Genomic DNA, 27,972 nt, shown 5'->3' on the forward strand with positions numbered 1-27,972 from the left:
TTTTGAAAAGTGAAGTTGACATAGCTCTTCCTTTAGAGGAAAGTGTGTGTGAGAGAGGGGATGTTGTTGGGTTGGGGTTTTTATTTCATGTATATTCCAATACAACTGAGTGCTAGTATTCCATGCTGAACTGAAATACAGTTTACAAGGTTCTGGGGTTTTGGTTTTCTGAGGGTTGTTTGGGCTGCTTTCGTGGCTTTTTCACTGACTTAAAAGAAAAATAGGCATGACAACACATCAAGGTATTAACATCTTAAAAATTTTAAGGCACATTCCAACAAAATAAACTTTTATTGAATGCAATATTAAGCATTCTATTTTATTTACGGGAACAGTGCTTCCCTCCCCCAACAGAGAGATTCCCTTTGACAATTTCCAAAAGCTGTATTTCAGTTACAGAAATATTTCTCATGATTAGAAACAACAAACTTCAGTCTAAATTTTCCTTGAATTATGAAGTGCAACTGAATTCTTCCAGAAGATAATAGTTTTCAGTAGGCACTAGAATGAGAAGCCTGCAAGTTGTTTACAGTTGCTGGGTACAGTGTTATGTTCATTCAAATTTTATACTAACCCATCTAGAGTGTTCTTTTAGAAGAATTATATAAAAAGTGGGATTTAAGAATAAAGAAATGCAGCTTAAAGATCAGGTTGTCACCATTTAAAAAAAAGTCTTAATGGCAACCTGTGTATTTCATACCACTTCCACAGTATGTCAGCTAGCACAGACTTAATCCAATAATTTAAAACTTTAGGTAGGAATGTCTTTTGGTTCTGAGTGTGGATCATAAGTCAACATGTTCAGTATGTGAAGGCTCAGTTGTTTCACTCTCTACTTCCTCTCCTGTGAAACAAAAATATCACAATTACAATACAAATCTACTATCAAATATACATATATAATTAATTATATAAATATAACCATGACTTTTGAAATTAGGATTTTTTTAAAGTGAAACCCAAATTAACATATTTACAAAGAACAGAGAAGCAGTTAAGCCATATGTAACACCTACTTGCACTATTCTCCTAATCTAAGCATGCATTTAATTTTTTTACTACATGCAAACAAAATTTTTTCAAATAAACTTTTATAATTCTATTAGTGGAAGTAGAAAAAGAAAAACAGCACAGGCACTTCTATTCTAGGCTTTTGTTTTCAGCTATTCACAGTGAATTTCCTCCTTTCTACACAACCTCTCAGTAGTAGTTCCATTATTTGAAAAAACAGGGCAAGTCTTACTCAAAATTGTTTTTTATAGTAAACTGCTCAGTTCAGATGTTAAAACAACCTTTTAAAAAGCAGAGCAATTTTATTATACTGGGAAAATCATAATCTAAGCAAAAAAAACCTAAGCCAATTTGTCAACCTTTTATTTTCCTTTTAGTCTCAAAATGTCAAACCACATTAACAAAGGTAGTAACTGATACCCTGTGTATCTGTATCAGAGAAGTACGTAACTGATTCTAAAGGACTAATAGCAGTGAGCACTGAGAGTAAAAGAAATGAACTGAGTGGCCTCGAGCAGCAATACAACATTCATCTTTACAACTTAATAGTACAAGTTGAAAAATCAGTCTTGGGGACAGAAATGGGAGGACAAAAAAACCACCCAAATAAGCTAGGAAGTAGAAAGAAAACAAAGGTATGAAATTAGGTGTCTTTCATCTATTCTCCTACAGCTATTATTGCAAAATAATCCCATCTTTCTCCATGGAATTGTAAAAGAGGCCTAGATGGAGTAATGGAACATTAAATGAATACAGTTCTGTCCATATGGGCCAACATATCCTAGAAAAAAATGATAGTTGAATTTTTTGGCAAAAGGTATAATTTAAATGAAATTAAACAGTTCCCTGTGACTGACAGATGGACGTCTTCCCCATTTCACCTTAACACCACCTCTGTCACTCACATGATCACAAAATAAACAAATTCAGTTTTGTTATAGAGCAGAGAGAATTTGTAACTCTTTTTTTAATTTGTAATTTTCTGAGATTTCAGTGAGTTGAAGATTGCATGCAATCAGATAAACCTTTAAGTCACTATAACTAATGATAAAGGAAAAAACTGGGGAGGACAAACTCATTTTTATGACAGTAGAAATTTGCTAGCTCATTTTATGTAACAAAGCCAAACCTTTAAGTGACTTAAAAACACAACCTTGAGTTAAGCAAGAATGTGTTAGTAATGCAAGAACAGAATGTTTACGAACATAAACTATCTTGAAGTAAAAAAACACAGGTCAGAGTGTGGCCTACACTACAAACTACTGATACAGACTACAGCTGTACAAAGATGAGAAATAATACAGAAGGGTTTACAAGTAACTAGACCCTTAGACTTAAATAAAACTCAAAGTTTTTGACGCACCATATTTTTTTAATTGTTTTAAATTGTCCCTTAAAAGCTACTTGCCTGATTTTACAGTTTGAACACATGTTCCATCCTTATCTTCAAACCCTTCTGAACATACACACTTGTAACTACCCGACGTATTAACACAGTCTTGATTCTCATTCATGCAGACCTTTTCAGGAAGGTTACATTCATCTATATCTAGAGATAGCACAGGAAAGAAAGAGTCCACTGCTGTTATTTTGTTATAAAACTTTTTTGTGCTCAGTCATATAAACAAAATGCTGTTCAAATATGACAAACATTGAGGAGCAGAATGCTGCTGCAACAGATTTAACTTCTGTTAAAATAATCTAATTCTTCATGATTTGGACTGTTTCAAAGTTATTCAGGTAACATCCAGTACAGTTGTTTTTTAATGTTTTGCAGGTCCCTGTATGGAGAAATGTATTAAACAGTTATGTTTGTCACAATTAGGCAATTTGTCTTAAACTACTGAACATTTCCCCCACAGTCATTTTCTATTTATGCCATCAAAGTATAGCTAAAGGGAACAGAGCTTGTAAATACTACATCAGCACAGTTAATAGCTACTTCAGATTATGCTCTTTCCCACAAAGGAAGTCTAATTTCATGTTACAATTCACCAAGAATGACTATCATTTGAACTTGGACACTGATGGATTATCAGAATGCCTGTGTTTCTGTTACAAAATGAATAGAAACACAGATCTGATGAAGTAGTAAGTAACTGACAACAGACTCATGTAGCTGTTTCCTGAACCTACTATAAAAATACCTTGCTCCTTTGTACCAGTGGTTCACTTTAAGCCTTGTCAAGCATATTAGCTGGGTAATACAAAGGAAGTTATTGAGAACATCTTTGCAGCTAATACCAGAAGGACTAGGTCCATCTTGATGGGAATGAAAGCTGAAGCACACAAATGTGAATGTAATTCTGAGCTCCTCAGCATGGCTAGAGTGCATAGCTAATCAAGAGTGAGTTAACCAGCGTTCTACTAGGTACTGCTAAATCCACCAACCTGTACACTTCTCATCTTCCTTTACGTATCCAGATGAGCAGGTCTTACATTTTTCAGAACCTTCTCCTGTGCAATCTACACAGCTGGCATCACATGCTAAAGATAAAATATTTTATGTGTAAAAAAAATTTGTTTATCTGGGGTTTAAAATACCACCCTCAAAGTCAGACAGCTTACCCACATAAGGAATCACAGACTGGCTTGGCTGGAAGTTGACCTTAAAGATCATCTAGTTCCAACCCCCCTTAGGGGGTTGGACACTTTTCACTAGACCAGGTAGCTTGGAGTTCCATTAAACCAGTCTTTGAACACATCCAGGGACAGAGCATTCATAACTTCTCAGGTCCAGTGCCTCAACTCTCTCATAGTAAAGATTTCCTTCCTAATATATAATCAAAGCCTACTCTATTTCAGCTTGAAGCCACTCCTCCTTGTCTCGTCTACTACATGTCCTTGTAAAAAGTCCTTCTCCACCTTTGTTGTAGGCCTCTTTAGGTATTGAAATGCTCTGGAGCCTTCTTTCATCCAGACTGGACAACCTCAGCTCTCTCAGCCTGTCCTTATAGGGGAGGTGACCCTCTTGATCAAGATTTTCACAGCTGTCCTCTGGCACTCAGGCAGGTCCATGCCTTCCTTATGTTGGCGGCAGTACTCAAGGTGGGGGGGGTGTCTTACAAAAGCCAAGTAGAAATAACCAGAAATCTCTTGTTTTGCTTGTACAATAGGTCTAAAGCCTCATCATCCCTGTGCCCAGTGAGGATCAGACCACACTGTACCAAATACATATCATGCATTTTATAAGCATTACCTCTAGCATTAGTTTAGGATTCTAGACAGTAAAATACAACAGCAAATTGAAAAGAAACCTTTGCAAGAGAAAGATCCATCTGTGTTCAAACAATACTGGTGATCTTTGCAAGGAGAAGAAGCACATTCATCTAAATCTGAAACATAAAAAGTGACAAGTTACTTAAAATAGTAGTCAAGATTAAACAGACAGATGCTATAAACTGACTGCATTGAGAATAGTTGTTGCAATGTGTTTGGGGTCAGGTATGCAACATAGTGGACATAGAACTACCATGGTAACACAGTTTTGTTCATTTTAAACCTGTATTAGAAAATCAAAATCGATTCTCATATGCTTTGTGATGACAATTAGAGATATATCAGAAATTCAAGAGCTCAAATTAAATAAACTTCCAGTAAACCTGTGATCTTTGTAATTTTCAAGTCATGCATTTATGCAAACATTTTAACAAACAAGCAGACAGACAATTGTTTTAGAACACAATTTTCTTCTGTACTCCTACATTACCAAGTTATAGAATTCTTCATATAACTAAAAAATTTATACTAATGCACATACACGCACCTCTTAGTATTCTACACAAAGCAAATTGGAACAAATCAGGTTAAGATTAGCAGCAGTCAAGCTGAAAACCAATTCTACTGCAGAGGTAAAACATGCAAGTCTTATGATTTTGAAGAAAGGGTGCAACAGTATTTCATTAAAAAATTCAAACAAAGAAATACTATTTCAGTCCCTTTCTTCCTGTCATTGCTGTCACTCTCATCTTGCTGCTGCGCCCACCATTCCTATTGATTACTCAACTGATTTATAGTTCAGTAGTGGCAATAATTATTTGGAAAAAACCCAGCTGCACAGAAGACAGTACCAAAGCATCTTAAAAGTGCCCTGGGAGTGCTCAGTAGTGGCCCAAGCAGGTATTGCAAGATCTGTAATTCAAGCCCAGTTCTCACTGGCACTTTGAAAAGGAAGCAGTGTTCATGTAATTTCTAAGACACTGTTTCCGGGCATTATGTTAGAGGTCTTTAAATGGTCAAATTCAACCACTTAAACAGAATGTGTTACTCTCCCCTAGTGCTTTCCTGCACTGGGAGTATTTTTAGTGTTCACATTTTTCCTGAAGTGTTTCACATCGCCTCATAAACCAAGTTAAATGCTAAGATAAAAACAGGTAAGAGATTAATGGAAGCACTGAGCTTGATGTCTCCTAGTGTTTCTGTCTAACAACAGGAAAGGTTAGCACCTCATGGCTTTTAGTGACTTGTTGAACTCTACCAGGGTTGAGCATTTACAACAAAGTTATGTGAAGGTAAATGTGTAATTAGTACAAAGTAGTTAAGTTTATGAATTTTCTACTAATTGACAAAATGGCTGAAGTCAAGAGCAGGACATTGTTTAGCATTCAAATAAACACCAAAAAAACTCACGTCTAAAAATAAGCACCCCACTTGCTGTTCTATGTATTCCACTAAACTAAAAAGACATACAGTGAACAGTATGATAACCATCATCACCAGGCAATCAGTGGTAAGAAAATACTGTTTTCCTGCAACATGAAACAAATTGGGAAAAGAGAGACTAATAAAATTGTAGAAATCTAAACTGACAGATCATTTCCACAGAATACAATAAAACTTGGAAGTGATGTTGTCTAATCTTACTAGCCATTGTTACTACAAAACCTGTTTGAAGTCTGCCAAGCATTACTCACCCACACAAGCTCCATCTTCATTTTTAATCCAGCCTTCTTTACAGTCTTGGCAGTCCTTGTTACTTGAACCAGTACAAGTCTTACAGGCAGCATGGCAGGCTGGTAGGAGAAAATTACAACCTGAGTTTTGTTGAGAGATCCCAAGACGAGTTCTGGCACACAAACTCTCAGAGAAAACTTTACCTAGCCTTCATTGGAAGACATCATTTTTTAGTAGCTTCAAAGTCCCATTCACAAGATGGCACCTCTCTAAGTTCAAGATTTAATACAGAAACATCCAGCTATCTGAGCAAAACAACTGCGAAATCCCAAAATATCCCTGGAAACCAAATCTAGCAATTACAGTTATTTGCACCACTGAGAACACTGCCATGAAATTCTAGTGACTGGAAGTGGCAGGTCCAATTTCTAAAATATTTGGAAAGGGGAGATCAGGAAGGCAAATTTAGCTCAGCCTCTCAAGGCTGGGACATGAGTTTAAACATAAAACTCTGCATTTTTTTTCCTAATGAATCGTTAAACTACCTCATAGCTAGTTTGCAACTAGCTATGAGAGCAACGTGTAAAGTGATTTAACTCTAAAGAACTTCAGAAGGAAATATACTAAAAATCCAGCTGTGTATCCATATTGTACACATGTATATATATATATAACATACACATATAACAGAACCTATGTAACATTTGTATGTTACATATTGTAATCTAAGTATGCTATATATTGTAATCTAAGACAAATCATATAGAAGAAATACTACACAACGAGATTAAAATAAAAAACCCAAACAATATAGACTATTTAAAAACAAGCTTATTAGATCCCAGGGTCAGGATGTAACTGTTGCAGAATTTAACCAAGAGTCTAAGAACAACTGAAAATCTGACCAATGCAAAATTTTATTCCTACAACCTGACTTTGTTTCAAAATTAAATTTAGGCGTATCTAACTGGAATCTAAGTCATTTGCAGTACAGATCAACTGTTTCCATGCCCATTGATTCCATTTATGATTATCTGAGACATGAGGAAAAACTAGGTTTTAAAGCAGTCCAGTATGCAGTAATTTCAGCTCAAGATCTTAACAGTACTTTGGAAGCAGAGAAGCAAAGATTTTTATGAATTCAGCTTCTTAAAGCAGAAAAAAACAATTTAAAAATCAAGGGCAGTGTGGAAGGATGACTTCGCAAAACCTTAGAATTCCAGCCAACTGTCTTTTATGCTTAAAGCTGAGTGACCAAACTATGTTTTGTTTCTACATTTGTTAGTTACAACTGCTTTTATTTTTACTTGCAAAAACTGAAGAACTAACACAAAGATAGAAGCATGTGTTAAGACTTGGTTACCTGTACAAACAGAGTGCGTTTCATTTCTCAAGGAACTGAAGTAACCACTAGAACAGTCCAAACAAAATTGTCCTGTGTACTCCTTTTTACAGCTACATGAGCCATCTCCACCTCGGGTACCATCACCATCACAGTGGCCATTCCCATGGCAAGGTCTTTCTGATCCACCACGACAAGCTAAAAAGGGATCAAAAATATTTTTAAATCAGATGTTTAAGGAAATAACTTCTGACCTTCAGGCACAAGCATCCGAAGTCCATCCCTCTTCACAGAAAAGAAAAAAAAAAAATTTAAAAATGTCACACTAAATTCTTCTATTCCTTCTTTAGAAGGATATAATTTCCAAGAGTCTTTTTCACCCTTGAGAGTAATCAAAAGTTTTGCAATAAGGCAATGCTCAATAATATATTCAAGTACAATGGAAACGCAAACGAATCTCCCAGAAAGTTCAGTTATCAATTTGATTTTGGGTAAAGACCATGGATCAAAATTTTATTTATTTTCCTAGCTTCCTGAATAAAATTGGTATTTTTATTTTTTTTTTTATCTCTGAGACAGCTCATATCACATTTGTAAAAGTCTACCGGCTATCATTTAGATCAATATAGAGAATAGAGACTTAATTTTTACCAATATATTAAGTGGCCAAAATTGATCTCTTAACAAGGTACAGTTTTAGAGATTTATAAATTTTACCAGCTTCAGAGGCAAAAATATGTCTCATCACTTTTGGTCAATTATTGTTGTCCAGAGAGATTCTGCAAGACCACCTAAACAACAGACTTCGTGTTACAGAGAGCCTTTGAGGATGGGTCAGGTGTGGATATGAGCATCACATTGATTGTTTCTCAGTACCTTTGACAGCTTAGTACATTACTACATGCCCAGAAGACTTTTATTCAGGCAGGATATTCACAAGGTAGCCAGTCGGTTTTGAGGCCCCCAGCAAGTACATACTACACAGCAGCCTGTGTCTCATGCAAAATATCATACATCATATATTTGTCCATGACAGTAAAGACTGAAACAAACAGGTTAAAAAACTGTGTCTGCCACTGAATTTTTCAGAAGAAAAATTACCAAGGCAATCAGGTCCATAAGTTCCAGCAGGGCAGCAAACTTCTATTGTTTCAATGCAAAACCACTTAAACAAATCTGGATACTTCTTCTTTCTGCATATGAAAGACATTAATTTACAAACAAAAAGAACAAATATTCTTTAAAAGCCAACTCACACAACTGACACAGCACAACAGAGGAGAGAAACCTATTGCACATGACAGATTAGAAACCTATTTCTTCCGATAATTTCAGGAATCAATTTCTAGAAGTAGTCCTCCAACTTGAAAACGCACCTTTTAAAATATAATACTATTAATAAGCTCTGTTCAAATTTTATAGATCATATTTAAGAAGAAAGTGAAATAAGAGCAACAAATAAAATCAATTCATCTTCATACATGCACACACCCCTTTTTTTAAACACCTTACTTTTAGGGAGGGCTTATATATAGTTTAGACAGTCTTATTTATGTCTTTCTCTCATAGATAATTGCTGTACCTTTATATCAAGTATACAGAAGACAGCCCAGAAGAGATGCCAACATTTGTTCAAATTACTGGCAACTTGACAATAGGGTTAAAATTTCTCCCTTTTTGTTTTAGAAGACATATTTAAAGTTAAGAAGTTAGTTATGTGCTGCTTGAGCACCAGCATACAAGCTCCCTGCTCCTTGCAGGAGTTCCTACACTAAACTATGTGAGCTAGAGTGTCCTCCAGATGATTCCTGAACTCTGACAGGCTTGGTGCTGTGGGGAACCTGTTCCAGTGATCAACCACTCTTTATGTAACAACACGTAAAAAATACCTAAGGTGTTGATGGGCAAAGAAACTGTCTTTGGAAACTACCACAGAAACTGAATGACATTTTGATACTTTAGGTTAAAGAAAGGAAAGCAAATTATCAAATGCATGCACTCAAAAGGTCTACTAAAAACAGAAACTTTCCAAAACCCAATGTGTTTTATGAATTGTTTTGATTATTTTAGGAAGTCTACTTTGTCAAATTTTCTAGTTTAAGACCAGTTCCGCAAATTTTAGCCAAAATAAAGACTTTGGGTTGCATAGTTTACCTTTCTGGAAGGCATGTCCTAGGAGGAGCACCTAAGGACTCTGTGCTCGTCTAGAAGGAGGTGGAGGGGGTGGCCTCATTGCCCTCTGCAGCTTCCTGAGGAGGGAAAGGGGAGAAGGAGGTGCCAATCTCTGTTGTACTTAATGACAGGACACAAGAGAAGGGCTCACAGCTGCACCAGGAGAGGTTTAGACTGGACATCTGGAAACATTTCTTTACCAAGAGGGTGATCAAATACTGGGACAGGTTTCCCAGGAAGGTGGTGGAGGACCCAAGCCTGTCAGTGTTTTAGAGGTGTTTGGACAATGACCTTGACAACATGCTTTAACTTTTGATCAGCCCTGAGATGGTCAGGCAGTGGGACTAAGTGATCGTTTTAAGTTCCTTCCAACTGAAATACTGTATTTTCTGCTCTGCTATTCTATTCCCTTCACAATGTGTTGACACATACGCAGTCTTGTATAGTTAGGTAAAAGGATAAAGCAAGCAGTCATTTAAAAGTAAGTGGAGGATCAAAAAGCCTTATCCAGCTATGAAACATTATAACAGCAGTTCACCCTATTGAATTTGAGCTAATTAGGAATGCTGACAGTCTAAATTAGTGAAAAATACTTAGAAGAAATGTGATTTGGAACTAAAAAACCCAAACATTAAGAAATTTAAATGTTACACTGCCATCTGTGCACTAATTATATTCAAGACTGGTATACAAAATACTTAGGTATAACACAATTCCCAGTCTGACTTAAAATGCAGGTAGAAAAGTCTAACTACTACTAAAAACTACTCTACCATCTTCAAGAGATCCAACTTCTACACTGAATAGCACCAACTATTCTTTTGATTGCCAGGAGAACAAAATGTAGTTTCAGGAAAAAAAGCAAGTAAACAAAAAACCCACAAGAACCAAAAAGCCTCTTGCAGTTTTGTGTCAAAGGAAAAGAATAAGGGACTAAACTTCAAAATTTTTCAATGTTAGTTTGCCTTGACAGCCTGCTGGTAACTAAGTAGACAGTGTGTAAGAAACAAGTGTAGATCCTTTGGCACAACACTGCTGGAATTGAAAATCAAAAAGAACATAGTACAGCAGCACATGATACTAAAAGTTAGCCTGAAACTAGCTGTACCCAATGGCAGCTCTTGAAAGACAATAAAGAATTACTCATACTGCTATTGTACAGGCACAAGGTTTAACATTATTAGTTCATCCTTCTAGATAATTTACTCACACAAAGATCTCCACCAAGAAAATGATACTTACAACTTGAACCACCATTTCTCTATAAGCTCTTCATGTTCCTCAACCATGTTGTTACATTCGAAGTTACTACTGTCACACAGATTCTCTATGATCTCTACAAGACGAATTTCACTATAAGCAGAGAAGGAAAACTGTAAATTTAATTTAAACGTTCAATACAACTCAAGACCTGGCAGAGCAGTCAGACTTCAGTGAGAATATTTCACCAGTTTATGGGGTGCCCTGGATTAGTTTAAATACATACCAAATATCAGAGTAAAGAACTAATAAACTAATAATTACTAATAATTACTTCAGTGATTACTACTATGACTAATAACAGAATTAACCCCTGTTGTTTTCAGAAATAAGACTAATAAAGGCAATAATAAGGTGTTTGAGTCTTTACTATAATCTTTAGATTACAATGTAATGTAACATTATAATCATTAAGAATTTAAGGTTCAGACAAGAGAAACCTTAGCTGCCAAGTTCAATACATTAAGCTCCAAGCAAACACTGATACACAGAGCAAACACAAAATGCAGCTGAATAAGAAGTGCTGAGACAGCATACCTGGACTCATACTTTGACAGCGTCTTCTCTTCCCAAGCAGTGTTTCCACCACCGAAGTTTTTTTTAGCTGTATCTGCTAAACCCTACAAATAAAAAGTACCAGAAATTACACAGGGTTTGTTTCTAACAAAAATTAAGGGTAATCACAAATGCTTACATGAAATTGTGAAAAGCACCATGCATAAACTACAGAAGAGCTCTCAAGCTGCTGATCAAATTCCTGAATGAAAGCAACAGCTAATGACAACATGAAAAATGAGAAAGTGTATGTTACAGGATAACATGATTAAATTTCCCTAGTGCGTAAACAAGGCCACGTTACAGCCGATTTACAAAAAAAAAAAAAACCCAAACAAAACCATGTATGTATGAAACTTTACACCCTTCTCCCCCAAGTTCTTAGGAAATTTATTTATTACCATATGAGCAGAACCTCTACTTCATTCAGTTTTGATAACAGCCCGGTCGGCACCACGTTGTAAGTTAAGCACACAAGCTTACAACAGGGCGATCAGCACAGCTGATCCCAATCGTAGCCAATGGTACCACACGACACCTCGCAGAAAACGCCGCAGCTCAAGTGACCTGGCGAGCACGCAGCAGCCGAAATGCGTACGGAGAGTACAAAGCACCGCTCACCAGGCGCAGCAGCCCCCGCTGCCGGCCCAGAATTTACTGTGCCACACGTACGGCTGCTGCAAGTAGCCACAGACAGTGAATGTTTGGGTACGAAGCTTTCACCAGCACTTCCTATGGAGCCGGACACGCTCCAATGGAGCCAGCCTTTTTGTACAAGAAGCACCACAGCACCTTTGGCGGCAGAGATGTAGCCCCACCCGCCTCAGCACTGCGACCGCTGCCGGAGCGGGACCCGCTGCTGCCCCACCACAGGCCCGGCCGCCGCCCCTCGGCGCCGCGGGCGCGGAGCCGCCTACGCCGCTGCTCGGCCCCGCCGGGAGACCCCGCGAAGCTCTGCTCCACCGCGGGGCCGTCCGCCCACACCCCGCGACCCACCTGGTTGAACCTGTCGACGATGCCCCGGCAGGTGGAGCACGCCAGGCGCCGCCGCTCACCGGCGCCGCGGACAGGCGGCGGCAGCAGCAACAGGGCGGAACAGAGCAGCACTGCCAAGGCCACGCGAGACGGTCGTGGCGCGGGGCCCGGGCGAGGAGAGGGGCCGGGCCCCATGACGAGGGCGCGGGACCCCTGGACGCGGAGCGGGGCCGCCCCAGCCGAGCCCCCTCAGCACCGGCGGCCGCGCTCGCCCCGCCCCGGCCCAGCCCGGCCCCGCCGGCGGCGGCCCGCGAGCTCCATTCAGATTTCCGCGTCAGCCCCACGCGCGCACCAGCCACGGGCGCTCATTGGTCGAGGAGACGGAGCGGAGGGACGTGGTCCAATCAGCGGCCGCCACGCTCCGAACCAATGGGAGCCCCCCGCGTGCCCAGAGAGCCGGGCAGGGGGCGGGGCAGAGCTGCCGGAGAGGGCGACGCCCATCGGCCTCTTGCGCCGCCATCATGAGAAAGGGCAGGCACCGGTTCCGATGGGGCTTCAGAGCCGCCCGCCATTTGTATTTGACAGCCGCCTCGGAGACCTCCCGCTGCCGGGGGCGTGCCCTGCCATCACCTAATATGGCCGGCGGGGGAGGCGGTCACGTGCTCGCGGGACTGGCGCTGCCGCTCCCGCGCTGCCGGCGCCCTCTGCGGGGCGGCCACGTGGGCGCGCGCGCGGTGAGTGCGGGACGGGCCGCGGGCGCTGCCCGGGGCGGCGGGGCGGGTGAAGGCAGGGAGGGAGGGAGGGATGGATGGATGGGGCGGCGGCCGAGCGGGAGAGCCGCCAGCTGTCCGTGCCTTTGCTGCAGCCGGGCCAGAGGGCGTTCCCGGGAGCCCCGCCGGGCGCTGCCAGGCGGCCGCCCTAGCTCTCCGCCTCCCGGGCGCGGGAGCTGTGGTGTGGCGGGAGGGAGCACGGCCGGGCCGGGCAGGGCAGAGCAGGGTAGCCGCCTCCTGAGGGGTGTGCGCGGGGCGCGCTGCCTTGCCCCTGCCGCGGGGGCCTGGCGGCCTCGGGGCGGCGTCGGCGGCTGCAGGAGCAGCGGGTGCTGTTTGGCCACGGCCTGAAGCCCCCAGGGAGCCCCCTCACAAGAGTGACCTGACACGGGCGGCACCTCAAACCTGCCCCGCCTGGGCTGGGCTGGGCTGTCCGGGCGTCCCCTGCGATGGCGGCGTGGGGAGGGTGGGTGTTCGGGTTGGATTTGGGTAGGTTTCAGTCGAGAGCATTCTGCATGTTTTTTTATCCCGGCCCCAAGAGTGCCATTTCTTTCTGTATCGCTGCGTCGTACCTTTGTGTCTAGTGGTGTCCCACACTGTATTTCCTGCCACTACCTTCTCTCCTTTTCTTTCTCCTAAGTTTGTTTTTGGTTTCTGGTTTTTTGTGGGTTTTTTTTTATCTAGCCTCGAAACTCATGAGGATGTGTATATAAGCATAGTAACTGCAGTTTTTTCCTAATACAAGAAGAAAAGGCAATCCCAGCAACTACAAGGTTTAAATCTGCCCTCATTGAGGTATTAATTCTAGAGCAAACTTGAAAGAGCTATTAGAGCATAGGAAAAAAGCCATGGAAATTTAAGATAATGCAAAATGAGTTTTTTCAAAGGTAGATCAAGTTAAGAGGGAAGACCTTATGCTGGGGTGCACTTGGCAGTTCTGCTTAGATGCCTCCATGTGAAGCAGTGAAATGGCTCTAGACAGATTTAACATGCAGTTTGGCCGCCAAACTCTAGCTCTTCTGAAGCATGTCTGAAAAACATAAATAAGCTAAATTTGGTAAATTTTTCACGGGGAGAGTAAAAAATTTATGTGAACTAGTGATACTTCCACTGAAAAAGTATAAAACATAAACAAACCATTTTTGATGGAAGTACCTCAGCTATATTTTTTTTTACATTAAAACCCACATTTTTTTTCACCCAGTTTAATCCCAGGAAAGGATGAATCCTTTGTGTTAAAATCTCTGCTCTTCTATGATTCCATCTGGATGTAGATTCCTGTGGGAGGAGTCAGTGTAGCTATGTTGTAGAGGCCTGAGGAAGATTCTTCTGAAGTTGCCAGAATGTAATCAATGGACAAACCTGTGTGTGTTTGCTTATGGTTATTCCTCTAAGCTTCATTATTAAATTAATTTTATTACGGGAAAATATGTTTCTGTGGTTTTGGCATTTAAAAAATAAAAAACCATAATTGCAATTATTTGCTTTTTATATAGCAAATTTATTTTAATCATCAAATTCAATGTCTACCTGTCCTTGATAAATTCTTCTTGACAAGACCACTGAATTTATTAGGCTGTATCCCAGAAACCCGGGTGTTGTCTTCATGCTTTGGTTTTTTATCTTCTAGCATGTTTCCCTTCAGGAAACTTCAGTATCTGTAATGCATATAATTATCTTCAAGATGTACACGTATGCTGGCATGCTTACTTTTTTCAGGCATACAAAAGGATTGGAGTCAACAAGATTAAAAAAAAAAAAGTTTATGATAAACTATCTGTGGGATATATAGCTTTGCTTTCATTCTGATTTAGGAAGTTTGGTACTGATTATTCATGTGGTTTATCAGCTAAAGATAGCGGGTGCAGGCTCTGTTGTAGATTGGTCAGAGTATAATGAATGCAGTATTTATAGGTGATGTCAGCAGCTTGTTGTTATGCAGATGATGTAGCTAAGAAGGAAGAAATAGAACTTCTTGGCACTTGGATCCTTTTATAAGGATTTATTGGGTCCTAAAATACCTGCAGTGTTGAGAAGCTGTGAACTTGGGGTAAGGAGTACCTACATTGTGGGTGAATATGCGGTTTCACCTGATGCATGAGCTGCTCAAGTGTTGTGTTGCTGTGTGCAGCAGTGGATTGACCCTTCAGTGTCCGTTTTTCTCCTCAGTTAAGTTTGCCCAGAAACGTGAGATTCTTGTGCATTTATTGGAAGAATTTGCCTTCTATAGACAAGAATTTGTGCAACATAAAATGCCCTGTGCAGGAACTTAATTCCTGCCAGACACTTTTTGAGGTATCCTGGTGTCAGTCCCATACATCTTTTTTCTACTCCTGTGGGAAAAGGATTCTGTTGTAGCATAAACCATCGTTATCCATTCTTGTAAAGAAGTAATACTAGACACAGGTTAAAAAGGCTGTTGCTACTTCCTGGAGTGAAGGGTTTGTTTAGGCTCTTGACAATGACAACAGTCTTTGAGCCCAGACTTGAGAGCTTCAATTACAGTCTTCAGCAGAAGCAATCATCAGAAAAAGATTTGCCGAGTCAATGAGATATTTAAAATAATATGCAGATACATGCAATTTACAGGAAGTACACAAATTTCAGGATTTATTTGTGCTAGGTGTGAATACAAGGAATGTGAGCTCACTTGTTTTTACTGATGAGCAGCACAAACATCAGTTCAGGAAAAGGTAGCTCTAGGACGCAGTTGCTAAGTGATGCCAGGGAATCTGCCAGTTGTCATACATCTGTTTGATGGACATATTTAGACCAAAACGCAGGAGAAAACATCTCTAGCCAAAACCCCAGTTGTACCTTAAAAGTCCTGGTTTTGAAATTTTGTCTCTGAGAACAGAACAAGAATAACAATAACCAAAATCTCTTGTATTTTATTAAATTGTAAACTTAAAAAAAAATTAAAAGCTTAAATTAAAAGAGCATGAAATAGATTTGCTCTGGCATCATGTGAACACATGATTTTATCATGATGATAAAATGCAAATAAATACTACTATAAGAATGGCTCAGTGGTGTTGTGAAATGAAGCACTAGGGAGGGGTGGCCTTCATGTCTGGGAGAAGTGTGAAGTGGGGTACAGAGTGTCTCTTGCCATAGTGACAAAGTGACATAGTGTGTGGGTGCCTGAGGGCATCTTTTGTCCTTCTGTGGCTAAATCCAGACCTAGCTGCTGTCAAACCTGGGAGATCAAAGTACTCTGTTCTGAATAATTTCTCATGCTTGTGGATTCTCTCCCACTGATTTTGGAGCCCTGAACAAACAAGACAGTATGTTCTAAAGATCATGGGTAAATCCACTGTGCAGTTAAAGTATGGTAAATTACAAAGCTGTCTGTCCCACAAATCTGAGGTGACATTCAGCAGTGGGGCAGTATGGAAGGCAAAGGGATATACTTTCTTTTAGGGTCCATGTTTTGAGTTTTTTTAGGTGAAAATTAAAACAATTATATTTACAGATGGTGGCATAAATTCTGAAATGCTTCTGGATATATTTTTGACTACCTTAATCCACTGAATGTAGTAAAAAATTTCCTGGATTTTTTGTCTTACTAGTCTTTGTTTAAACTTTTCAACTGCTGTAATACATTTTCCTTGGAAAATCAATATTTTTTTCTGGTTGTGTACTTCATGCCATATTATCTATGTAATTTTTAAAAAAATTTCTTTTTAATTACAACAGAATAGATCTGAACTTAAAACCTAAGATGGCTCAGAAGAGGAGCTCAAGTGGGAGGTCATTCCCATTGCTGCTGCTGCTTATTGCTGTGGCCTTTGTTCATTTAACTGTCTGTCCCTTTACAAAAGTGGAGGAAAGCTTTAACCTACAAGCTATCCATGATGTGGTGTACCACCAGCTGGACTTGGATAAGGTAAATTGAAAATAATATCTTCATTTTTGGACAGTGATAAAGATGGCAATTCCCTGCAGTACCTGTAGGATGAATGTGGTGTGAATATGATTTATTTTCCCTTGTTTCTGATTTGCCTTATTTTAAGTAGATTCTCCTTTTTGCAGTATGACCATCATGAATTTCCTGGAGTTGTCCCAAGAACGTTCCTTGGACCAATTTTTATTGCTGCTCTTTCCAGCCCAGCCATCTACGTACTTTCTGTGCTAAGAATGTCCAAGTTTTATTCTCAGCTGATAGGTATGAGAACTTCAAATCCTCGGAGATGTCACCCATTAGAGCATCAGTTAAAACATTTTTGCTACATTTGGATCAATGGTTAAATTGTGATATTCTTTTCTTCAATGAAGGAAAACTCAAACCGTGGTACTTGGGGCCAACATGGCCACTCCATTCCTTCTTAAGGGAGTAACTAACAGCACGCAGAAAGTCTGTGCTAACAAATGTCAGGCAGTGTAAAAAAAGCAAGTGTCTCAAGTCTTTTCAGAGAGTACACTCCCATGCACACTTCAGAAAGGATCCTTAACTTTGTCATGGAAGCACTGACCTTTGTGCAGAACTACCAGACAGATTAAAAGTGGATTAGAATAGATAAACTAAAGGAAGTTTTATTTGGCTTTTTGTTTCTTTGAAGGTAGTTATATTGTGGTATCTTAAGTGTTAATCTTCAGAATGTTTTCCCACTTATATAACATGGCCATTTATCAGTGATCCATCTGACAATACTCTTTAATTCCTGTTTTTATTCTCCTGATAGTCCGAGGAAGTTTGGGGCTCTGTGTGATTTACACATTATGGAAGCTACAGAAAGAAGTTAGAAAACAATTTGGAGCAACTACAGCATCAATCTTCTGTCTCATCACTGTTACTCAGTTTCATTTGATGTTTTACTGTACAAGAACCCTCCCTAATGTGTTTGCACTTCCATCTGGTAGGTATTTAAAGTAAAAAGATTAAAATCTAAAACTTACTTTCAAATGTATCAGCAGTTAATGCACAGGAAAAGTATGGTCAGACCAAATTAACATATCTACTTGATTAAATTGTGTGATAACAAGACTAGAAAGTTAGTTTTCTAGTCTAAATTTCTTCCTCTTTTTTTACCATATATGCGTACAACGACTGTTGAATCAAGTTTTATTGAATGTGAGTACGTGTAGGTTTTGTCAGATAACTTTGGTTAGCTAAAGGTTTCAGTACAGTCCAATGCATGAAGCATAGAGCTATGAAAAAGGAGGAGGTATACCTGCAGTTCAAAAAAAACCACGTGAACTTGGTCTGCAAAGGACTTTTTCATGGGATTGTAGAAGAAATTGCTACTGCAACATCTCCACCTTCCTCTTCTGAAGCTGTCTACAAATGCAGCAGTTTCTATACTTAGAGTAAAAAAAAATCAAAGTTAAACCCTTCTCTATGTATACAATTTTCCCCCAGAGATGATAAAGAGGAAAATTAATCACATGTGACAGATATTAACTGAGTCACTAAATGCTTCAGTGCAAGTTGTTCTGCTAATAAAATTAGGAGGTTGATGTAAGAACCTGTATAGATGAGAAATGAGAAACAAAAGCAGATGAATTGTCAGATAAACTGGGTAGTAATGTCTCAGATAATTTATGCATATTTAAAAATGCAAGTTGTTTCATGATTTTGTACCTTAGTATTTTATGTTTTCCTTAGGATCCAGAGCACTTTACTATGTTGAGATTTAAATTAGAAGTAGAGACAACTTCATCTGTAGAGACAGGTGTCCCACCTAATCATGTAAATGAATTTATAGATCTTTCTTCCTCAGCAGTAGTCTGTAGTCTCATTTTTATGTTTGAAATGGGTTTGCGTTATAGTGAATATAGAATATACTCATCCAAGAGAATAAACCAACTGCCCAGCTGATATTGAGTAATAATAATGATGAATCATAGTTTCAGAAACTTTTAGTACTCCCTTAAGGTTTGTTTTTCTTTCCCCTCCTCAACAGCAATTAAATACAGTGTCTAGAAAGAGTTCCCATGTATTCCTTCTGTGGTTATACTTTTCTTAATTACTTAAGCATCAACACTATAAAGCTGTGCATTATTCCAAATTACATTTCTCTCAAAGGAAGAATTTCTGGACTAGAAATGGTAGAGAGACCAAGAGAGGATTGATGGGAAGTTAGAGGAACAAGATACCATTAAATGTTACCCTTCAGAAAATAAGTAATTCAGTATGTTGGATGATATGTTTTGGGTTTTTTTGTTTGTTTTATTGTTTGGGTTTTTTTTGCAGTGCTCCTGGCATTGACATTTTGGATACAGCAAAAGCAAAGGCAGTTCATTTGGTTCTCAGCTTTGGTGATTATAGTCTTCAGATCAGAGCTCTGCATATTCTTAGGCCTCATGCTCCTCGTGACGTTATTAACTAAAAGAATCTCCATTTTCAAGGTGCTTTCCCATGCTGTTCCAGCTGGAATGTTTTGGTTGGGTAAGTGCTTGCTTAGAGGAAGGCAAATGGCATTAAGTTCAAGAGACATCTGGAGTTTTGACTGATTTATCTGTTGAATAACTTGTTGAATTGTTGGTCCTTAAGGGTTTTTTTTGGGGCATGGCAGTGGAGAAAGGGTAAGTGGGGTGTTATGAGTTGTTTTTGGTTTAATTTGATTTTATTTTCTAATAATATGACAGGATTTTTTTTTGTATCTTTGTGAGGAAAAAATTTCTGTGTGAGGAAATAGATGTCTGCAAAGCAGAGAAAGCTACTGCGGCCTCTGAGTTCAGATGCTTACAGTATAATGTCCTGATCTTAAAGAGGCTTAGTGTGAGTTAACTTCAGTACAATTAGTACCTGGCTTTGGCTACTTGTGCATATTATCTGTTGTAACATCTATTGCCTCAGCTATCTATAAGCTGAGTCCCAAGATAAAATATAACTGTGTGGCAGAGATACCAATCAGGTGGGTTGTGAGCAGAGCTGCAGTTCAGCTGTGTTCCATTATTAAATGAAATTTAACAGCTTAAGTGATGTTCATGCTGGAGTTGTTGAAAAATTCCCTTGTCTCTGCCTGTCCATGGAAGACCCATGTATATATGCACATAAATACTCTAAGCTGCTCTGCCAGACTGCCTAATTAAAAATGCTGTTGTCAGATACGTAATGATGACCCCTAGCAGTGTGCTGTCCCTTCCACAGAGTGCACAATAGAAACACTAAACAATTGTGCATTTGGAGGCACCTCGTGATGTAGAGTTTGGATGTCCGATGGGAATTAACCACTGGTACTCCCATTTCCTATCTGAGCAAAATCCTTAAATATCAGAGCAGTTTTCAAAGAGCTGAGTGGGGGAGATAGGGCTGACAGTTTTGGAATTTTTTTGCTTTTCATCCCTTATTCTCATTCACTCTCTACCTAATGAATAGTAGCAAACTTTGTGATTGTTTCTTCTAACTTAACAAAGAACAGTTTTAGCTTCACAATAAAAAATTTAGTATTATTTGAATTTATCATGAGCTTCTTACCATTCATTACATTTAATGCTCTTAATTAATAGTCTTCTAAAACAAACCTCAGTTAAACCATTTTTTTCAAACCTGGGGTTGTAGTGGGGTGAATCCAAATTGGATTCATGTCTAACATGCTTCTTTTAAGGCTTTTGTTCAGAAGTGCCTCCCTTCTCTGTGTCTCCCCTGCAAGACAGACATATTCAGTCTTCTCTGTGGTTTTGGGTGAGGTTTACAGTGCATGTTTCAGTTTATGTTGGTCTCGATATTCTGTACATGTTTTGCTTTTCCCTGGTTTTTATTTCAAGCAGATTTGTATCTCTTTAATTCTTTTAGGGCTAACAATTGCTGTGGATTCTCTATTTTGGAGGCAGCTTGTGTGGCCTGAGGGAAAAGTACTCTGGTATAACACAGTTTTAAACAAAAGTTCCAACTGGGGAGTATCCTTTGAAACATCCAGAGAAAAGGAACACTACCAGCCAAAGCAAAGACTTGATGCGACTTATTTCTGAGACTCAGGGTGTTAGATTCTATTTTTCAGTATTTAAAACTTATGAGACAATGTCTGTCTCTTAGGTTTTTCTGCAAATTGTAAGTCTCCTCTGCTACCTTTTTCTTGCCCATTTGTGTCCTACCGATATAAAGCTGGGTTTCTTTCCCTTGGTTTTTCATGTTGCCCATCATTAGTGCCATTTGATGTGCCTCTGTTGGGTAATGTGAATGTAATTAAGCAACTGTTTTTAGTTCTCTAAAAATAAGGCAGGAGATGAAAGGCCGGAAGAATGTGTATACAAAAAGTATACTGCATATTTGCAAAATTTGTGGGTAAATAATGTAAAGAATGGTTACTTTACTTGTTAGCAGTGAAAGCATCCTTAACTCTTCACCTTGAAGACCTCTCCCTTCTTGTGGTATTTCTATTCAGCCCTGCCTCGTGCTTTGGGATGCAGCATAATATTTGTACCTTTAGGGGTAACGGAAAAGAGAACTCGAATTTTACTTCTACCAGCGCTGGGCTTTATTTTCTTGTATTCGTTTCTCCCACACAAAGAGCTACGTTTCATCATCTATACTTTCCCTGTCTTCAACATTGTGGCTGCTAAAATGTGCTCACGAATGTAAGTTCAAAATCCTGTTTATTTATTGTTTTTTTTTCCTCTGAAAATGCAAAAGGAAAACTATTAATACTATTTTTATGCACTTTTTTTCCATCTTGAACTCTGGATAATATTGAAATATTCATATGCTCTAGAAAGGAGTTTGAGGTCTTTGTACCCATTTGACTGCAGAGAGGAGTGGAAACAGAGAAGAGTCAAATGGGGCTTTTGATGGGACTGTTTGGGAAGTCTGGAGGAGAATTGAGATAGAGCCCTAATTTTACTGTTACGTTGTTACAATGCAGTTTATTTCATCTACCAGAAAAAAAGAGATATTCCAGGGTACTCCTGAGCTGTTAACACAACTTACCTCAGGAGATAGGTTAATACACCAGCGAGGCTTGTGAAACATGGAGTTAAATAGTTATGTTTGGGTATATTAAGTAAACAAATTGAAGTTCAGAGTTTAACTTCTTTAAAAGAGAATATATTCGTAGTTGAAGTTTTTAAACACAGAAATACTTTGCTTTATTGATAAGTTTTTCTTAGCTTTATTAATGAGAATATTCTAATTTAATGTCATTAGAAGTTAATTATCTAGAAATTAGTAATAAATACATGCCATGCAGGATTAATAAAATTTGCATTAATCTTTATTATCTAGAGGTGGAGGTTCCATAACAGTTGTGTCACAGTAGTCAGTGACCAGTATGAAAGAAAATAGCAGTTTATTCTTTGTTGTTTTTCTCTTCTTCAACAGTCTGAATAACTACCGGAGATCCTGGCTGTACAAACTTGGATCTTTCTTTATTATAATGCATCTTCTACTTAATGCTGTTTATTCAGGAACATCTTTATATGTTTCACATTTCAATTATCCTGGAGGAGTAGCAATTCAGAAGTTACATGAGTTGGTACCTTCTACAGCAGGTATGTAAAGCTGGCTTGAGGTATGTTCACCTAATTTTGATTTCAGTATATCTTTTCATGTACTGAACACCACTTCTTCAAATTAGGTACATGCATCGTCTTTGTTACTATTTTGTTAATTTATTACTAATCAGAGTATAGTTGGAAGAGTTTTGAAACTGTATTCTTTTTTCTTTATTTATGTAGATGTCTCTGTTCATATTGATGTGGCTGCAGCACAAACAGGAGTTTCTCGGTTTCTAGAAATCAATTCCGATTGGAGGTATGTTCTGAATGAAGTATTTTGATTTGTGGACAGTAGCCTGCTCTTTCCTTTTTTGCATATGCACAGGGACAATAATTGCAAACACAATTTCTGGTACAGCATATTTATTAAACTAGCTTAAGAACAATATGAATCTACAGAGAATTTTGGATGTCTGCAGTACTGCCATTTCAGATATAAAGCACTACAGTGTTTTTTCATTGTTTTGGTTGATTCTGATTTGCCTGTATAGCATAGAATATTTCAAAGGACAAGAGGAAATGGCCTCAAGTTGTGCCAGGGGAGGTTTAGGTGCAATACTAGGAAAAAGTCCTTCATGGCAGAGGTTGTCAAGCATTGGAACATGCTGCCCGGGGAAGTGGTGGAATTACCATCCCTGGAAGTGTTAAAAGTGTGGATATGGCAATTGGGGCCATGGTTTAATGGTGGATGTGGTGGTGGTGCTAAGGTGACAATTTGGCTTGATGCTCTTCGACATCTTTTCTACCCTTAATAATTCTATGATTCTAAAGACATCAGAAACAGCACAAAAATTGTGGGCTTACCAAAATTAATACCAATATGTTTAATGAGGCTAGGCTTGATACCCCACGAGACTTTAAACCTAAACCTGAAAGAGTTGTTCTTGGCAAACAGTATATATAATGATTTGTTTGTCTGAATGACGTGTGGCAGTGTGAGGCTCATGTACATTTTAATACTGAAAGTCTATTTTTATGTGGAACATCCTTCATATAGATGGCATGGAAGCTGCTGCTGTGAACACATTCATTAGCTCTGAGGGAAGGCTGTTGAGTGCTTTGTTACTATGAGTAGGGTGATACACAAATACTTTTTAAGGGTTGGAATATTGGAATGAATAGTAGGAGATGTGGGCTCGCATTATTTGCTTTTCAGGATGAAAACAAAAAAAAAAATAGGCACCTTTCTGATTTTTAGGCCTACCTCTTCAGCTGAAGCATAAGGTTTTAATTTAAATGAAAATTATGTTAATGAAAATTATTCATTAGAAGGTGACACAAAGCCTCCCTTCATACTGCACAAAACAAAAGCAACACAAGCAGAGTTTGATTTAAGAGATATTCTGAGCATAGAGTTCTTTTGCCCCAGTTACAGTATTCAGGATCAGATGAACAAACATAATTTAATTGTTGGTATGTTATGAGATAGAAGTAATTTGAAAGTAAAGCAGAAGGGGAAAGAATGCTTCCAAGGGAATTACAAAAATCATCGATCTCGCTATGCCTTTTTATTTCCAAGCACTCTCATGATGCTACACACTGTTAAAAGCCTTCTCAATTACCTGTCCACTGTTTATTTCATGTTGTTTTTTTGTATGTTTCATCTAGAGAAAGTCTTAAGCCATGAATTGGGAAGAGACATACATTAAGCTGCTATAGTACAAGGGATAGAATGTGCATGATAGCTAAGATGTTTCAATCTTTGCAGTTTTTAAATATACTTAAATACACACACTACTCTGCATACAACTCTACTCTCTCAGAGGTGCTTCATTCCAATGAGCTTTTTGAGTTAGTGAGTGTTGGATTACTTTGTGTTTATAAGGCTTGTAAGGCCTAGTGGGATTGGAAGGTGAATGAATAATATCCCTGTCACTGACTGATGTTTCATAGTGTTGCAGCTACAAAGCAGTTTCTCTCTCACTTTTATCTGTACTCAGCAAAACAAAGGCTCAAGGAAGGGCTGATTCAGCATAAATTTTCACATTAAAAAAACCAGGCAAAATCCACAACTGAGCATCATACACAGGACTACCACTTGGTCTGACAGCACAGTAGTGCAAAGTTTAGTGGCACCAACTGTCCATTTTCTTGTTGTCCAAGAAAGTGTCAGCCTTTCAGATGGGTAAAAATTAACATCTTTATAGACTGTATATGTCAGGTGGAAACAGATTAGGGATGGGGTGGCTGTGAAGGCTGATGATTCATCAGGTAACTGCAATCCATAAATCATCTTAAAGTTATCAGCTTTCAGTAGAGTGCTCAGATTAGATCTATTTGCCTCAAGAAAAATGCAAGTGATATATTATTTTTCTTCAAAGGGTGATTGAAAGGAGCTTGATGCAGGTTCTTAAATGGAACAGGTGTTACAATCTTGTCTTCAATTAGTGCAGTCTCTTTGAACCCTGACTAAATATGCTGTGTAAGCTTAAAGTATTTAAAAATAATAAAATTCAGAAATGCTTGCAGCCAGATGAAAGGCCTTCTACTTGCTGATGAAGAAAATGTGAAATTAGTTGGTAAGGTTGTTACAAAGTAATGCTGTTCCTTCTGCCAGTTTGGATGCATCTACCAACCTAAGGGGTATTGTGATATTTTTGGAAATAGCAGGTGAAATTAGCATGCAATTGTTTTAGAAGAAGAAGAAAACACCTATTCATTGTGCAGATTCTGCATTATATGGTGTATTTAGTGACCCTTATGAATTCTGTCAGTCTGGGATCTTTTCTGAGTTGCCAAAATTTTAGTTAACAATCCACACAAAACCTCTAGTTTTCTGTAAAGTCCTTCCTTCAGATGTCTTAAATGTTAATGCCCTGTCAGGCAGCATTACAAAATTATCAATAGATACTTTTTTCAGGGAATTCAGACACAGGAGAGGCCAGGCCTGCAAAGATGCAGGGTGGATTTAATCCTAGGTGCATTTAAGGGTATGTAGGGCTGGGACTGCACTGCTTCCCTACCTGTGTCCACATCTGCAAGGGAAGTCACAGCCTGAATAAGATGCCTCTGAAATGTGTGGAAGGATTAAGGTGCCTAAGAATAGGAGTTCCAAGTGCTGGTAGAAAACAGAACAGGGCAAGAGAAAAGGTGAAAAATGGGGCACTGGTCTTCACTCAGGTTACAGAGCCTAACAGTGGTTTATGGAGTGTTTTGGAGTGAACCGACCTCCTTCTTTGAAGTTGCTGGATTGAGGACTCAATCAGGCTGCCATGTCCAGTATGGATATCCTAACCCTTAAGCTATAAATGGTACCTGACTCTCCTCAGTGAATGAACAAATAACTATTGCGAAGTAGAATCATGTCCTCATGAGACAGTGAGGGAGATCTGTCTCAATTCCTAGAAGATTAAAGGGGTTCATACAGTTCTTAAGCGGTAATGAACTTCAGTTTTGGGCTTAGATGAGATGAAAAGTGACTGAAACTAGATCTTTCACATCCCTGCCAAATGGCTAAGTCACTTGTTTTCTCATCTTGTAAAATCCTTCAGTAGCTAGTGAACATAAGTCCTTTTAAGAAACAATTGTAAGTGTACATAATTAATAGCCCTAGAACTCAGTAGTTATGTTTTTTTTTTTAATTTTACATGTAATTTATATGTATTCTGGTACTTAAACAGCTCATAAAAGCTGACCCAGAGTGACTTGCCCAAACATGTAGTAGATCAGGAAACTGAACTTAGAAATAGCAAGTGCCAAATCAGCACTGTAATTTCCAGGCTCTTTCTTTCCTCCAGTGTTCAAGGAGGTCTTCTCCCTGCTATTCTCTGAGGCTCCTACTCTAATGTATGACTACCAGAAGAAAAAAGTTTCTGCTTAAGTACCACATAAGGTACTTTTTAGAATTACTAAAAAACCCCACAAACAAACAACAGCAAAAAAACCCAAACCCCCCCCCCCCCCCCACCCCTTCCCATTTCTCCAAATGCGATTCTTGTAGGGTAAAACTTAAAAATTGGTCCAGTTTCCTACAATTTTAGGCTTTGGAGTCATTTTTCCACTAAATTCAAATAGGGAACTAGTAAAAAAATTTCTAGGAGTTGTGATTTATATCACAATAGCAGCAGAAAGACTTGCATGGAGTGACTGAATCCCTACACTCTTCAAAAACACTGTTTCTTCCTCTAGTACTGTTTAATCAGGAGATATAACTGAGAACATTAGTTCCTTTTTGTGTTTCATCTTGGATGCTACATGCCACTGCAATAATGGCCATCTTTAATAGGTAAAACAAGGAATAAAAATAAACCCTCTTTATTCTTTACAGGTATGACAAAAGAGAAGATGTTAAACCAGGAGACCAGTTGATGTTTTCTTACACACATATACTGATGGAAACAAATCCTCTTCAAATATCACATTACAAGACAACCCACAGGCCACTGGCAAATATACCTGGCATCAGTAAAATTGGGTTGAACCTTACTGCACTACCTCCTTTTACTTTAAACTTGAAACCAAAATTAGTACTGTTGGAGAAACTTCCTCTATCATCTTGACTGTGAATTTTAAGTAAGTCTTTGATGTGATTTTGCTGATGACTGAACTATATAAGACAGCAACAAATTGTCATTCCAGCACTGCAACTCAGCTTCTGTGGAAAGGCACAGAAAATCTCTGTACCTGCCAATTGGTATTTAGCTCCGTCCTGTTTCTTACATAAATAATACAGTGCATTCCTATTCAGTATATTCTCAGTATACTGAGTTGTATTGTTAGATATATTTCAGAGAGGTTGCCTACAAGTTCACTGATATTGAGTAAAACCTGTGTACTTGGTTTGGTAGTCTGTTTCATCACGTAGCACAGGTATGTCCTAATTGTCCTATATAAGATACAAAATCAACAGGTTTGTGCTAGGGCAATAATTTGATATGTAATCTATGTGTGCAAAGATGTATTACTTAATGTATTTACAGGATTGTAACCCCCTCAGCTGTCAGGTTGCCTGTGTGAAACCTAATGATGTTACCAACATAGAAAAGCCATATTCATTGTAGCTTCATCATAATTCCTAACTGTGCCCTGTAGGCTACCAAACTAATGAAATATTCACTTAAAAAGCAGTTGGACCTCTTGACAAGTGTTTCATAACAGATTTGAGTACTAAGGATGATTATCTTCATTACAACAGTTCAAGAAAAAGCAGTAACTTGGATTTCTTGGGAAAAATAACTTTTATTATGCAGAATTTACCTATGAAAATGTCCATTTTAAGATAGGTGCTTTTTTTTTTTATTAAGTAATCCCTTTGGAAAGGAGTACTCTAATGTGCCATTTGCTGCATTCTATAAACTAGAGTAAGATTGCATGCTCTGTAGTTTCTTTACTAGATTTTTTTTTTTTAAGGATGTCTGCATAAATTGCTGAATGGAACAAGGGAGAAAGGTTAAAATTCTGGTTAGGGCCAGTTGTAATGTGACGGAAGCTCCTTTAGTGTAAAATGTCAGCATCACTGAAATTATCACAGGCAGAAAACTATTCCTTGCTGACTGAAAACTTGAGTAAAATCTGATTATGGAATAAAGTGGTTTGGGTTTTTTGTTTTGTTTGTTTTCT

General features: G+C 38.7%; 2 protein-coding genes across 3 annotated transcripts; one reads left to right on the forward strand and one right to left on the reverse strand.

Annotated features, from left to right (window-relative positions):
• Positions 1 to 272: 272 nt before the first annotated feature.
• LOC131592222 (cysteine-rich with EGF-like domain protein 2-A) lies at positions 273 to 12,542 on the reverse strand. Its single transcript, XM_058863604.1, has 10 exons — positions 12,230 to 12,542; positions 11,216 to 11,298; positions 10,661 to 10,771; positions 8,348 to 8,439; positions 7,268 to 7,444; positions 5,925 to 6,023; positions 4,269 to 4,346; positions 3,403 to 3,498; positions 2,420 to 2,560; positions 273 to 844 (listed from the first exon to the last, which is right to left on the reverse strand). The coding sequence occupies exons 1-10, from the start codon at positions 12,401 to 12,403 to the stop codon at positions 786 to 788; spliced, it is 1,110 nt and encodes a 369-aa protein (XP_058719587.1). The 5' UTR covers positions 12,404 to 12,542; the 3' UTR covers positions 273 to 785.
• A 281-nt stretch (positions 12,543 to 12,823) lies between these two features.
• On the forward strand, positions 12,824 to 27,954 carry LOC131592211 (dol-P-Man:Man(7)GlcNAc(2)-PP-Dol alpha-1,6-mannosyltransferase-like). Of its 2 annotated transcripts, none has more exons than XM_058863581.1 (10): positions 12,824 to 12,942; positions 16,675 to 16,864; positions 17,011 to 17,143; positions 17,661 to 17,834; positions 19,172 to 19,366; positions 20,717 to 20,820; positions 21,275 to 21,498; positions 22,238 to 22,407; positions 22,594 to 22,669; positions 26,681 to 27,954. In XM_058863581.1, exons 2-10 carry the CDS (start codon positions 16,700 to 16,702, stop codon positions 26,910 to 26,912), a joined length of 1,473 nt encoding a protein of 490 aa, XP_058719564.1. In that variant the 5' UTR covers positions 12,824 to 12,942; positions 16,675 to 16,699; the 3' UTR covers positions 26,913 to 27,954. The 2 variants fall into 2 exon arrangements, with proteins under 2 accessions (XP_058719564.1, XP_058719563.1); XM_058863580.1 differs by lacking the exon at positions 12,824 to 12,942 and adding an exon at positions 13,046 to 13,464.
• Positions 27,955 to 27,972: the final 18 nt, after the last annotated feature.

This window comes from Poecile atricapillus, chromosome W (assembly GCF_030490865.1).
Source record: "Poecile atricapillus isolate bPoeAtr1 chromosome W, bPoeAtr1.hap1, whole genome shotgun sequence".
Classification (NCBI taxonomy): domain Eukaryota; kingdom Metazoa; phylum Chordata; class Aves; order Passeriformes; family Paridae; genus Poecile; species Poecile atricapillus.